Source organism: Colias croceus, chromosome 6 (assembly GCF_905220415.1).
Source record: "Colias croceus chromosome 6, ilColCroc2.1".
Classification (NCBI taxonomy): Eukaryota; Metazoa; Arthropoda; class Insecta; order Lepidoptera; family Pieridae; genus Colias; species Colias croceus.
The window spans coordinates 9,437,942-9,454,118 of record NC_059542.1 but is presented as its reverse complement, the minus strand read 5'-3'; the positions used below and the strand labels follow the sequence as shown (position 1 = coordinate 9,454,118).

The 16,177-nt window shown below is 32.7% G+C and overlaps 2 protein-coding genes across 2 annotated transcripts in view; one reads left to right on the top strand and one right to left on the bottom strand.

The window, feature by feature from the left end:
• The window catches only part of LOC123692240 (NAD(P)H-hydrate epimerase), a 494,715-nt gene that overhangs the window by 287,046 nt on the left and 191,492 nt on the right, over positions 1 to 16,177 (top strand). The window lies entirely within an intron of this gene.
• LOC123692236 overlaps positions 1 to 16,177 on the bottom strand; it is a 218,378-nt gene that overhangs the window by 52,816 nt on the left and 149,385 nt on the right. Inside the window, exon 5 of the mRNA XM_045636958.1 lies at positions 995 to 1,128. Coding sequence (XP_045492914.1) covers positions 995 to 1,128 — 134 coding nt within the window. The remainder of the gene's footprint in view (positions 1 to 994; positions 1,129 to 16,177) is intronic.

Here is a 16,177-nt window from a genome sequence, read left to right as displayed (position 1 = left end):
AGATAGTGTAGCAAAATTTTGTATTATAGCATGTGAGGTTTTTACCTTATTTACCTAAATAAAGCTTTACTTCACTGGGAATCTAAACTTGACCCTGTATTTGTAGGTAATCTCTATAGGCTACCTACAGGTACCTATATGGCTCTGTACCCATGTCCAAAGCCAGGTTAGATATTATTTTCTTCATGTAGGCATATCTAATCTAATATCAATCATACAACTGTCCGTTTATTTACTAATAGGTACCTATTCTGTCCAAAACATTGTTTATTGAACATTCTTACAAAAATGTTATTTTTCAAACACTCTTTGAAGAATAGGTAAAATATTATTGGGTATAAGTTTCGGTTAAGGGTTGATGAAAGCGGTTTATCCCTATAAGGGGACTCACCTTTCAATCAGAGGGTGAGAATTCAAGATAATTTATTTTCCTCTAAGCTGATTCCACTTTCTTCTTATAATAGCGATTTGTAATGCTTTTGATGACGTAGTGCTTCATTTAAAGGTTATGAATATTTTGTATAAATAGCAAAAAATGACTAAAAATAATTTGTACTTAACATGTTCTACTTTGGGAATATAAAATGCAGTAATTAATGGTAGAGTAAGGTACAAAACTCGTTTGTTTCAAGATATTGCACTAAACATTCAGAGAAACAAATTTACTAAAGAATATTAGGTAGGTACTCATAATAGTAGGAGATTTACACGTTAACAAGTTTATATTTTGCGAATATTAATATGAAATGACCACGTTATAAGGTAAGAATCTTAGTACTTAATTATTTAGAAGAATAGCTCTACAAGTTTATTTGCCCGTTATTATATAAAAAACAAGCAGTAGTATATATTATCACCGATAAAGTGAAGACTAACAGTTACAGTTTTAACAGTGTTAACAGTTTTAGAATTGAAATATCGAATTACGGTTTTCAAAGATTTTCAAAGAGCTCATCGTAAAGAAATTCTAACTACAAAATTAATCATAACTCACATCACGTCCATTAAGTAACCAAGTGAGGTTAGCCGGCGGGTCAGCTGGTGGAGATATACACTGGGCCCTAAGCGAGTCCCCTGAGGCGTACCATCCCTTCTCCGCTTTTATCGTTGGCTTCTCTGGGGGCAGCTCTGGAAAGAAAAAAAAAACTTTGTGAGTGTGTGCAGCACATGTGTCAGAAGTGAAACGTCTTTGGCAAGAAACAAATATACCAAAATCGTAGCCTCACTCCATGACATGACGGTACTGCCATGACGCGACCTTGAAATTTTACTCTCAAATAAATTTCACTTCGAAAATTCGCGAAAAATGGATTATTTCTTACTCATATTTGGTATATTTTACAATGTCAGGGAATTTCTGTTGCTCTTTGTTATTTTTACGGAACCCTTAGTATCATTTTTATATTATATTATATTAGATGCACAAATGATTTCAAATAGCTTATAACCCAAATGCTACCTACCTACATATTATGCTTCAATTGTGTATTTATTTTCATATCAAAATTATACAGAACTAGTGAAACAAGTTAAATGAGCGAGCGTACGGTTGATTTTTACTATTCTTTAAAAAATCTTAAAAAGCAATGGAATCAAATAAATAAAAACAATCTGCATATCGCCACAATATAGCTATCAAAAAGATTATTAATAACTAGCTTTTGCCCGTAGCTTCGCTTGCGTGGAAAAGATAAATTTTCATGGTATAAGTTTTCATCACCTATTTTACCCCTTTTAGGATGAATTTTCTAAAATCCTTTCTTAGGGGACGCCTACGTTATGACATCTACCTGCATGCCAAATTTCAGCCCGATACGTCCAGTGGTTTGGGCTGTGCGTTAATAGATCACTATATCAGTCACCTTTGAGTTTTTTAAAAATAGAAGTATTGAATTTCCCAATAAATATTATGTACTGTTACTTATTCCATTTTACAAGAAATACGAGAGTTAAAATATTGCTTCGTTACGTTAGAACAAACCTCAGTGAGTTGGAAATTTGATAGATTAATTAATGTTGTCATAATTTCTCCAACGAGTCTGGTTAGATTACAATTATGTTCAGTCTTTTGGAAACAACAAGACTTTTTACTGAATAATTTTAAATGGCATTAGAAACTGGTTCAAGTAAATAACTATTTGTTATGAACTAGCTCTTCCGTTCCTTTTTTTCTTGATCTGAAATATCGTGTGTGTTAATTTTGGTTACTCAAAGCGATATAGCTTTCCGCTCGCGGTTTCGCCTGCTTTGTCTAAACCCTTTTAGTATAAATTATATAATAAAACTTTCCTCTTGAATCACTCTATCTATTAAAAAAAACCGTATCAATATCCTTTTTGTAGTTTCGTAGAAAACATGTCAAACATTTAATTCGTTCGATTATCGATAAAATAGTACCTATGTTAACTGTTCGATTAATGAATGCATCACTATTGACTATGCTTCTAACAGATTTAATATATAAATGGATTCTCTTTCATGGCTATTTGATAATAATATTGTAAATAGCATTAAAAGCTTAATAATGGTCTCAGATAAGATCGAGCATTGTATAGCATTTCATCAGCACTTTCATCAAAACTTCATTATACAACACGATTTTAAAGTTTAAAATTGCGTGGCATTTTGATCGATGGTGGAAAATGGCGCGCGAAATCTTAGACAAGATGGATTTTATGTAAAATTGCATTATTAAAGCACTCCTGTTCACTCGCTCTATCTGTATTTTGTATTATTATATTCTTACGTATCATGATAATAGCAGTACATACTTTAAACATAAGTGGCCTACTTATTCAGTCGTACATATACACGTCATCTATAAGTACTGCCTACTTATCATTTCTAGCAGTTCGATTTATTGTTTCCAAGAAAAACATGAACATAACATTATAGAGATACTTACAAATATATAAAAGCTTTGTCGTTAAAGAAAACAATACTTATGTGATTACTAGCTTACCGCCCGCCGCTTCGCCCGCTTTCTCTAAAACGATTTGAGATTTACTTTCCTATCTCTCAAGTTGGATCGAAATGCACATGGTGTGCGAATTTTATTATAATCGGTTTAGTGGTTTAGGAGTCCATTGAGGACAAACATTGTGACACGAGATTTATATATTATATATATTATTAAGATAAGATAAGATTACCAATATTGGACATATTATTATTAAAGTGAAACTTTTATTACATCGTCTCAAACTTTTTGGTCTGTGTAGCGCATGTCGCGTGACGCACGATACGTACGATAATTATCGTACAAATACGATAATTTTTAGATAAATGTCTATAGTGTGAAACAAGTCTTTTTGAACACTCCCCTCAGCGTCAAGCCTAGCATCGCAATTCTTGGCGTCAATGTTTCTAACGATGTTCAGTTTCGCGATCATTTGGAAGGTAAAGCTTCTCTAGCTTCTAAAAAACTGGGCGTCCTTAATAGAGCGAAGCAGTACTTCAGGCCTGACCATCTTCTTTTACTTTATAAAGCTCAGATACGGCCACACATGGAGTACTGCTCACATCTCTGGGCTGGTGCCCCGTTTTACCAACTCCTTCCACTTGATCGCGTACAACGTAGAGCAGTTAGAATGATTGGCGACCCAAGACTTAGCGATCGGCTTGACCCTCTTGCTTTGCGAAGGGACATTGCCTCGCTGTGTGTCTTCTATCGCATATACCATGGGGAGTGTTCAAATGAGCTATTCGAGCTCATACCTGCTGCGGAATTCCACCACCGCACCGCCCGCCATAAAGCCAACTTCCATGCACATCATTTGGACCGCTGGCGAACGAGTACCGTACGCTTCTCGCGACACTTTTTTCCACGTACCACCACCCTGTGGAACAGTCTACCAAGTTCGGTATTTCCGTACATGTTTGACATAGACTTATTTAAAAAGAGAGCCTACACCCACCTTCGAAAATCGGTAACAGCCTCACAAAGGTAACTTTGTGAGTGCTCATGGGCGGTGGTGATCACCTCACTAGGTGACCCACCTGCTCCGTTACCCGCTCTATTATAAAAAAATAAAAAAAAAAGTTTCACTTTTGCCGTGGTTTCATAAAACCACACAACATTTTTTTCGCATTACCATTTTTTTTTTCATTTGGCAAATAAGCGAATGTATGCTATTGATTCTTTGGCTGTTCGCTTGTGAAATTACCGCGTTGTGGTAAAAGTTACCAGGTAAAATGTATAAAGGTCAATTTTGCAGTAATGTGGAATGCGTTTAGTCAATCAGCTATTAGCGTAATGAAATGTTCGATCAAAATTCCGATTTAGTTATATTGCGGCTAACCAAAACAGATTTTGAACTCGTTACTTTATTTGTGTAAATGTAATATAATAATTGGCTTAAAATATAATGTAAAAAGTTTTAAAGCTTGTGTTGTATTGAATTTGATGATGAAAAATTTTAAAAGGAAATTATGATACCAAATTATATTTTTTGTACATCACATTATTTTTAGAAAGAATAGAGTTCAAAAATATATGATTTATTTGCTGACTGCACTTTATTTCGCGCCTAAAGAGGACTAAAAATTATAGCAGTCCAAACATACAGAGGGATATACTTACAACAACAACAAAAAATTTAGGTGACACACCAGGTACGGTATCTTACTATAGCAACAGTTAATTTCACATATATTTTAGTTTAAGAAAACAAAAAGAAACAGTGCGTGTTCCGTAAATTTAAATAAACAATTCGAAAACCCTGTTATATGGGGCGAATTCGGCGCGAGCTTTGGCAGGGTTAAGGTGGGTTCGTGCCAGGTTTGATTTGCAAATCTTTGTTTTACACCAATATATTGCGAGGATCCCTTTCCGAATCCTGTTTTCCAGCAATAACCGTGCAACTGCCGGTTTTTCACCATTTCTCGAACTATATTCGTATGCGTATTATTCGAACGTTCGCGATTTATTTTCATCGCGCCACCAAATTGCTGTTTTGGGGAATCACACATGACTGCTTAACGAGAATTAAAATTATTTATTATATTCAACAGCGTCGATAGCCCAATAAAACTGGAGAACAATTAATTAGAATTGCTATTTTTGCTCCCACAAATAAAGTCAACAATCATATCAAAGAAAGATTAATTACGATCAAAACCATACTCAAGCTTATTCAGATCAAACTTTTACTAAAGCAAACGGCAAAACGGTTGGCAAATGGGCGAAAATCTTTCGAGAAAAAAATATAAACCGTACTTGAAGCAACGAACTGGCAAAGTCAATACTTGACAAATCGCAGCTTAACGAGCGACTCATGGTTCGTCTCATCGCAAATATTATTTCGGATGTGAACATAAATTGAAATTGGGACAAGAGAATAAAAATAACGTAGTGGGAAATTTATTAAAAATCACAATAACGCAATTTTTAAACTTTTTTTCTTCAGTTATACGTAGAGTAGTTGGATGAACATTAATTAGTACATAAGAAGCGCAACTTGCATATAATTTCCTTTGTATATAATATTTTGGTTAATATTTTCTAATTGTAAGTTTGAAGGAAGATGAAGCAACTGCAACGCCTATATACACCTACAACGCCTACGACGAATGCCTGGCCAAACTATTTTTACCTATATTAAAGCTTATCAATTTAGACCATAACAGTAAAAAAAATACACTGAACTACAAAAATATATTTTCTAGCAAACCCATCTTCCATGATGATGTTATAGATACACTATTGGTAGCGTTAGGAGACTCCAGAAAATTAGAGTCATATTATTATTATCATTATCGTATTATCACAGTATAATTGACACTGCAGTATTGCAGTGACCTAATGTTAATTCGATAGTTAATTATAATTACATCTGAACAGACCAATCCCAAGCGGGATATTAGATAAGTCAGCACAAATAAGATTCTCCTTATAGAGGTATAAGATCTGCTATCTATATAATTACGAGCTATCTATACTAGATACTAGCTTCCCGCCCGCGGCTTCGCCCGCGTTTTCAAAGAAAAATCTGCATAGTTCCCGTTTCCGTGGAATTTCTGGGATAAAACCTATGTGTTAATCCAAGTTACCTTTTATATGTGTGCTAAATTTAATTGTAATCAGTTCAGTAGTATTACAACACACACATACACATCCTCACGAACTTTCGCATTTATAATATTAGTAGGAAGGACTCGTAGGAAGGAAGTAGGATAGGTTATAATAATATGACCTTATTACTGCTTCTAGAAATGTCTATCATTGGTTCTAAGAATGGATATAACGTTATCAATTTATTATTATTAGAAATGCTTGCGAAAAGAAATCAGTCTGAAGTGAAGAATCAAGTGATCAAAAAAAAAAATGCTGGGATAATTTTGAAAATCTATAACGTTGTTGAATACGCGTTATTTTACAAATACAAAATATTATAACAGCTAATTTCGTAATCATCCTATGAAGAATAAATAACTGTGGTGAGGAGTGAACGGATGACGCGTTGGTGAATATCGTCATTATTTTTGTGCACAAATACAGTCAACGAAATTCCTGTACTAATATAATTAATAAGAAGTTAACCTGTTTAAATAATAATAAAATATATATAATTAATAAGAAAAATATATAACAAAAACAAAATATATAATTAATAAGAAGTTAACCTGTTTGTAAATATTTTACCGTTTAGCTGCTCAACTTAGGTAAATTTATTTTATAATATAAGTATGTAAAAAATAAAGAAGTAAACTGTACATAGTATAATAATATACTGATAGTTTGCATAGTGCCATTTCAATTGTTTTTTTTTTCTAAATGAGTTAAGTCTTTCTTGTACGTCTGGCACACGACCGGCTGAAACCTTCATCTAGTACATTTAAGGACACAATGAGTTCCTTTCTGAATGAGAACGAAAAAGCATAAAGCTGCGACACATTGGTTTCATCTATGATACCAACTCTATCCAATTCGCTTTGTATTCAACTCAGAGTAGTTGTTTCACGCACGTGTCTGGAGCTCTGATGAGTACAAAACCCTAATAGTTGAATGTGTTCTTGAATTTTAATTTTGACATTTATCTTATCTTTTTATGTATATTTGTTCTTTATGTTGGCACTAAGCTCCTCCTACAGCTGCAGCGATTTTAAAAATTGAGTGTGTGACAATTCGAAGCCGAGTGCAAAAGCTTTGACTCGAATTGAGAAAAAAAAGAAGATTTTTATTTTATTTAGGGCTGATTTTTCAATCCTCGGTTAAAACTTATTCATCGAATAACGTATTAAACTAACATTTCAAAAATGTATTGTAATTGTCCGTATTTGACAGTTCACAGGTGACATTTTAATATGTTCGCGTAATACTTTATTGGACGGATAAATTTTAACCAAGGATTGAAAAATCGGCTCTTAGTCTAACGTTGCGACAAAGTTTAAATTTCTTCACTTCATCGCAAACTGAAAACCAGGACACGCATCAAATCCTACGATTGAAGGCCGTAAAGGATGTTAAACAAACCACAGAGCAGGTTAAGGTCAGAACCCAAACTGTTTCCGGGCGTGTGTAACTTGTAACGTGTTCCACACTCCTTGTTCTCTGGGGAGAATTAATCTGTGCCTCCAATATGCGGGCACTCGGAGGTTAATTCTGCTTCCTTTTTGCAAGGCACGTTTATTTGTTTGGTTTATACTTTGGTACGTAAGCGGGAACACGTGTCGGAGATCTTAAAGTATGTCAATTTTAAACACAACTCGCTTTCTAATAAACTCGACAGTGTTAATTAGCTTATAGTACAATAATAATACATTAATTTGTAAGGTTAAATAAAAATATGTTAGTACATATAACGAAATAAAACCCATTTGATATTAAACATTCTTAGAATATATTTTAAAATGATGAAGCTAACAAAAATCAAATATCAAAAATCTGGATACGTGGGAAGCTCGTTTAAAACAGTTAATTTCAATACAATATTATTTCATATTACATCTTTGAATAAACATTTTAAATATGTTAGACTAAGGAATATTCAAAATTGTTAATATTTACCCTTAAATCGTCACACCCTAACCAACAAACAACAAACAATATTAATTTGCGTAGTTTAAATCAATTCCGGCTACAACTTGCATTATTAAAGCAGGGTCGGAGTCTGAGCAATACATCAGCCCACCCCCCGCTATACATTAGTTGCGAATGGTGATATTATAACAGGTTGAAAGCGACTTTGTAATTCAAATACGTCCCTGCAAAGGTATTCCACGGCGCAGAAATTTAAATTCGGAATATTAGATTGTGGAAAATATAGCGTCTTAATATTCCGACCCGATAAAAACGCGGAATTTTAACGCAAGGAAGTTTCATTTCGACTCGTTGTGATTTTATAAGTTTTCCCAGGTTTAATAAAAGGAACGCGTGTGCATGATTTTTCGTTACTCGCGCGGATTATCGCTTCATTGAAATATTATTTCGCTGGTGTATTTCATTATTTCACTTATTGCGTTAAATATTCAGGTGCGGGGATTGTTTTATGCGTTTCAGAGATAGCATTATTATTTAAATTAGGTTAATTAGTAATCCGTTAATTAATAAGTTATAACCGTTTATGTCCTGTTATGTTTGTGAATAGTAGATATGAGAAATTGAAATTAATATACAATTTTGTTGGATTTGTAGTTTATAAATACACAAAATAAAAACACAGCCACATCGGCATTTAGCTCTTAAATATGACAGTAAAAATGTTAGTAATTTCATTTGTATGCCAACCATTCAGTATTTATTATTACTACGAAACATTATAAAAAATGTCAGGACTCTCCAATGTTATGAAAAAGTGATTTATCACTTAAACATGGCGGTAAGACCACTCGTATTTCATAAAGGATGAAATCAATAAGTTTTCATTGAAAAATATAAAAGTTATTACTTTGGGTTTGTAATATCGGGCCGGTTCGAACATTTTACAGCGGCCTTCGCTGAATGTAAAGTAGGTGAAATATCAAACTAAGAGGTAACAAGAAAAACACATTTGCGGCGGAAAGTTTCCTTTTCCCAGTAATGTGGGATAGTACTATCGAACAGTTTATGGGTCGAGTTAGAAGCTTATTGGATTTCGGCTCATGCTAATTGAATTTAGCCCTGATGCGAGTTACACGGTGTAAATAAATAAAATGTTAATGTACGTGCCGAGTTTGTTAACAGATGTTACGCGTAAGTGGCAGGGTCTATTTTATTTTGTACCGTCTAATTGTTACTGGTTGACCCTTACAATGTCAAATTGTCTTTTAGAAATTTCGTCTTTTGAAATTCTGAATTTACGACGGCTTCAAATAAGTTATCATATAATATTATGTATGTTATTTGTTATAAAACTATTATATTACAATCTATATAATATATCTACCATAGTCTATTCAAGCCAATAATAATAAAGTTGATATTTTGGATTCAATAACTGAAAATGGTTGAACGATTTTCAAAGCTAGAGAGAATTACTTTCATGTTTACAGTATAATAACTAATTCAGACCAAAATATATTATATTATATAGTAGATAACATTTATATAAAACTAGAATCTGTGTTATTTGAGAAAACCGGGTTATAAATAAGGTATCATTGTATTTCGTAGACCGTATTTTTGTAAATAATTACTTACTCGTGGTATTCCTACTATCAAATGGTGTATAAGCAAATTACGTTAGGTATTTAATTGGTAAAATTTTAAAAATATTTCTTAGAACTTTTAATTTTGTTAAAACAAATAATTAAGCTATTGCATAGCTTCTATCGCGGGCCTTGAGCGCGGGGACCGAATCGACAAATTCCGTAACGAAAAAATCTCACGCTCCCCACTCCGACGGGCGGAGGTGTGGCTTGAAGGCATAGCATGCAATAGCTTTACCGCGGCAGTCCCCGAGTGCCACACGTCATTTTTTATTTTCCTTCATATACAGGTTAAAACGATCTTTGTATTTCTATTTAAAATACCATCTTAACAGATATTTTATTGCAAAATACAAATTAATTACCACCAATTAAAGTTTATTATATAAAAAGTTATTCATCAGCTAAATAGTTCAAAATTATACCTCCTCCTAGTATGCACTAGCGCATATTCGATTCCCAGTGATTTATCGAGAGACAGCGCTTCGCTTAAACGGTCGCGATAATCGATTTCAGTTATCTTTTTCTAGTTATCTGGAATTTAAAATCGATTAAAGTTCGCGTTCTTAGTTCAGTTATATCCGAGTACCTTGGTTAGTATGTTTGTATGGACACTTGGAAACTTAATTGAAAATGTGGATGTGTCTTAAAATATTAGTTATTAAATTTTGTGCGATGTTTCGAAATCATTTTATTAGGTAGATTAATTACTCAGACAAAATACTTCTTATAATATAAATCTATGTTATGCTTTAAACACAAAACTGATGAAGTGGTATTTAAAAATCACTATTTTTTTATAAGGACGGAGGCAAGTTTATGAAGACTATTGTAGAAATAACAACTTTCTAGTATCTATTTCTACATTTCATCATGAAGTGACTACAAGAAAATGCTTAGGAAAAAGCTAACGAAAAATGCATTCAAAATTACCATACAATAAAAAAACAAAACCATCATCCTGAAACAACTCTCTTTACCTCTACGATACAAAGTGTTCAGTCAAAATCAAAAGAGAATATCCTTGTGCAAGGTGATCCGTCTGTCTGTCAGTGTGTCACCCCGACAATTCTTTGCCGATCGAGGAGCGATAAGAGGAATCTGTGATGGCAGCGGATTCCGCGTGATTGATGCTGATTGCCGTGATAAGTGTGGTGTTTTAGAACGATTCCGAGTGCTTGAATAATGTATTAGGGCGGGTATACACGTGGCTTGGTAGATGTGTAAACACTTTTTATTTATAATAATATGTTGAATTATCAGTAAATCTCTGTTATGTACCAGCATTGATACCGGGTTTATACTTACTGGCATATACAACTATCGTGTAGTTAAGATTTAGATACTAATAGTATTTTAATATTATGTAACACAAATATTAATTTAATCAATATATAACTTGCAATAAATAGTCTACATTAATTGTCCTAGTCATATGACTGATTATTATTATATCTGTACGAATATTTGTTAAATATATCCCAGGGCTTTGGTTAACATTTGAACTTCGAACAGAAGATCAACAAAAATACGTATTTACAAATGATCGACGTTAGTACATTTAGTTCATTAACCACACAATCATATTCCAATAATTCTCATATAAAAGTTGACTCGTAAAAACGCAAAGAGCTTCGTTTGAAATCAACCTTAATATTATATTATTTAGGGATAAGACCTTTGCTACAGCCTTTTATCGCACGTACCCTTGAAATGGGGACCTAATAGTGACTGATTTTTATATCCCAACTCCCAAGTCCCAGCTAAAGAAATAAAATACCGAACCTCGAAAACTCTCGCACTAACAATAATATCTATCCATAGCTCAAAAGTTTGTGAAAGAATATTATAGAACCTTATTGCTTTTAAATTACATATTTTCATATTAACATATAGTTGGAATTACTATGACAAAGTTACATGTGATATTTTTCTAGAATTCATGAAGTTATACTGTTATACACCATCACATTCACACAAATACACAAACATATAGGTAGTAAGATGTATTAACATCATAATTAACATAGGTACACTCCAATACATATTATAATGTATTAATTTCAATGTATAGTCAACGTAAGCATTTACCTTTTCATTTTTATAGCAAAAAAGAGAAAGATTTCAAAGAGCACAATGCGGACTATCTTAAAACGAGAACCACGCAGGCTGGGCAGGAATTATAAGTAACCTGACCGCAGGCGTTGCGCCGAAATACAATTCAGTTATCGGATATATGCTCAGCTTTAGTTCAGCTGAATGGATCGGGAAGATTCGACTTCAGCGAACATTTAACCCTCGGCATATCTAGACAAATGTACATAATATTATCGACTCTGTACAGAAACCTAATCTTCATTCTCCGGAGGTATTTTTCACATCGTTGCTTTCATCTTTGAGTAAAGGATTGTGTCCTTTATGTATAATTTTAGCGTTATGAATACTCTCAATTTTTTATGTATTGTATTTTACGTAGAAATTGCATTATTCGGATTTAATAATCATGTTTATTAACAACGTCGAAATATTATAATTTTAAAGTGCACCAGTCAATTTAAAGATAAAACTAACCTATACCATGAATATTATAATTAACTTTACTAGCTTTACCACTATTCTATGAAATTGTCTTTAAACAATTCCATCCATAAATCACGAAACTCCCAACAAAATATCTAGAAATTAGTAAAAAAATTAATTCAACGCGCATAGTTTATAAACCTGCACTCGTTTGATATACGTTTTTAAATTCTCGCTGTCTACTTTCAAAATTTGCAATTTAAATCCCTTATATCTTACTTAAAAGTGAATTTCTTTGCCAACCGCACACATATCAGTGTCCCCAAATTTGCATTACTAATTGGTTGACTTGGGATTCTCGGGTTTTGCCGTGTCAGATTTAGCAAAAATTATTTTTGTGAAATTCGTTTTAGGAATTTTTCAAAGGATATACGAGTCAGGTAGATGTGCTTTCACAAATATATGCATTTATCTGGCTTTATTGTTGCATGATTCACTTACCCGTGGGTTTATGGTTATAATAAAAAAGAGATGATACATAACATAAAACTACTATTTATTCTTCTTCTACTTTTTTAATTTATTAGCGTAAGTATGAGAAACACCAAAACAATTATGTTTAAGATTTAACGTGTCGGTAACTTAAGAATGTAAGGCACGTCAGTATTTTCTTCACGATAATAAATGCTTATGGCACTAATGACAAGAACATTATATGAAAAAGAAATGATATTTCTGTAAATAACATGATCAAACTACAATCAGGCATCATCATATGAAATCGATCTTTAATTTTAACAATCTGAGCTGATTTTAAGAATTTTAACATTGTTAATTATAATTAGATTTAAAGGAAATTTCGAGAAATCTGTATGAAATTAAAATATACAAATAATAAACGCCCACGCGATGAAATGCAGTGGCAACACACTCGAATAGTGCCATAACATTTCTGCGGCTTTTCGTTAGCGTAAAACTTTCCTTCAATACTAGGTACATAAACATACATTAATAAGAAGCAGCAGTACACAATTTGAGAGAAACAATAAATCAGTAAGTGGAGTAAGAATACTTATTCCGCACGCATTAGCCAACAAAATTGTCGGTCTCATAAAAAGCGTCCGCCATAGCGTCAGGGTGAAATTATTATAAATCTTCATAGTATTACCATAGAGCAAGTTAGGGAACTTTGCTCTTTCGTGAATTCGCTCGTAAGTGGGCTGTAATTCATCGAAGCATATACGGAGAGTGAAAAATATTACTGCGTGTTTTCGATGAGTTCGAGTGAAATTCTCTCGAGTTAGAAGTTATTTGACAGTTTAAAAGAAGCAAAATATTGCGCCGGTTACTGTTATATTTTGTTAGCAAACAATTTATTTTATAGAATATCTACAAGTTCTGGGCTGAATTTCACAAAGATTGTTCTTTATTTTGTATTTGAAGACTATTTGAATAAAAATATTATAAAAATTAATAAACGTCTATGTTATAACACAAGTGGTAACTGCGTTAAAAACAACCGACTTCAAACTTGCACTTGCAACATTTACAAATACAGACAAAAATGCTCATAAAATAAAAACTACTGGGCCTATCCAAATAAAATTTTTATGGGACCAATTCGACACCATCCCGCATCGAACAAAAAAAAATCACGTAAATCGGTTCAGAAACCTCGGAGTAATCGGTGTACATACATAAAAAAAAACATACCGGCCGCATTGATAACCTCCTCCTTTTTTTGAAGTCGGTTAAAAATGAAGACAATCAAACTATTAGTGTCTCAGGAAAATTTAATAACTGTAAAAGCCTTTCAAATAAATGTAATTACAATCAAATGTTTAAACGATATTTGATTAATTATCTGCGCTTAACTGGAGTTGTTTTATTATGAAAATCAAATTTTGAGTAATATTTCGTCGTTCTTTGTAATGATGACTTATTACAAACTTATATATATTAGACATCAGTTTTGTGGTTGAAAATTGGCTCTGCTTCAGACCAAGCACATGCGTGCGGCAATTAATTACAGAACACAGAAAATTCACGTTACAGCAATAATGTCATGTTTTATTACAATCGGGATAATTATTATGAAAAAAGTTTCATGAAAAAGAAATATTTATTGATTTAAAAATTATTTAGATGTTCTTCCATATTCACTTCACGAGTTGTTATAAGTCCTTTTCACCTATGATGATTCCTGTGACACTTCATCGTGTTCCGAATTACGTTTTTTATGTTTAAAACGCCAAAATAATTTTAGTGCATAATATTTTTATTTTATGGCGGCATTATTACCAAAAAATATAAAAATGAAACATCTTAAGCTTATAAATCAAAAACAGTATTATTTAGTTTAATATTATGAAAAATAAAATAAAATATTACAAAAATATAATACCTACGCAATTCGTGTACATGAAATGGATCGTTGAAAAATCATAGAGATGGAAAATCATATAATCGGCGCCCATCTTGTGATCGTTTGTCAATCGAGTCAATCGTCTGTACGAGTGCGTTAGCCTTGCATACAAGTTGCATTTTTATATTGATACTTTACGTGGTATTCTGTTATTGTTACTAATTGTTATTGTTGACTATTTGTTGCTGTTGTTTGCTAAGTTTCCTTAGTTAATTGTTGGCGAAATGCCAAAAAAACTAATTTTGGTACTTTATTCAAATCGATTTCATTTCCATATAAAATATTATCGATTATCGGAAACAATTGATACCATTTCAGTAACGAACATCTCTACACGTGTCAAAAATCGACGTGTCACAGAAATCATCTTAGGTGGAAAGGACCTTGGAAAGGACTATAAATGTCGTCTGTTTTTGTTGTGAATCTTGTGAAAATTAAGAGCGATCGCATTGTCCGCGGCTTCAGCCGTGCTTAAAAGTAATTTCCACGGGAATGCGATGTTTCACCTAATATCTATCACCAGACTTCAGATCACTGAAAGAAATACACTTTCTAACACACTTTTGCATTTATAAAATTATTAAAGACATTTCATACTATGACTATCATATCCTTATTAAATTTTACTTACGAAACCTTTAAAGTCGCATATAACTCGCTTCATTTACAGCTTAGTGAGTTAGCCAGTGCATCAATTAATAGCAGTTAATACATGGGAAAAGCGTTCTCCTGTACCTATATTTATGGACTTTAATATTGATCAATTCTATAATCTGTTAAAGAAGAAAATAGTAGGGGTGCATGATAGATGCGTCCCAACTATACGAGGTTACAAGTGAGAAATAACGCCAATGTACGCGGCGGGAAGGTAACGACAGAGATCGCGAAATCTCTATATATTGCCGAAAATATTCCTCCCTTCCCACGTTCCCTGTATACCATTATTCATCGGGAACGAATAAAAGATTATTTGGAAATATCTTTTGTTAGAGTTTCAAGTGATTAAAAAAAAAGTGAGAAAATCTTATGTGAAATGGAATGGTTTAATTTATCGGAGCTAAAATCCTACTAATATTATAAATGCGTAAGTAACTCTGTCTCACGGCTAAACCGCTGAACCGATTTGGATAAAATTTGGTGTCAAGATAGTTTTCATAAAACTACGCTACTAAACTACGCGGGAGAAAGCTAGTAAAATGTATCATATATTAGAGCCAACCTTATCTTAAATGTTAAACAATTTAGATAATAATTTCAAACAATGAAACAAAACAAAAAGCTTTTAGGCATGTAAAAACAAATATAGTGATTGAACTAGCATCGAATATAGTGAGCCGATCAAAGCTTACATTCCAATCATATATTTTTTTAGTTTTCTTGTCAACCTTTCATGTAAAACCAAAAATATTCGCTGTTATACGACTGTATGTTTAAAATATAATAGCAGTTGTACACTTAATATTTGTGTTTTGTTTGAAACATATTTTTTGGGTGAATATTAGTTAACCTACCTTCTAAGATAGTTAATTAGTTTGAAATATTCATTAAAGTTGCTGTTTCAATCGATAATTTAAATTTAACTTTATTACGTAGGTATATGGACAC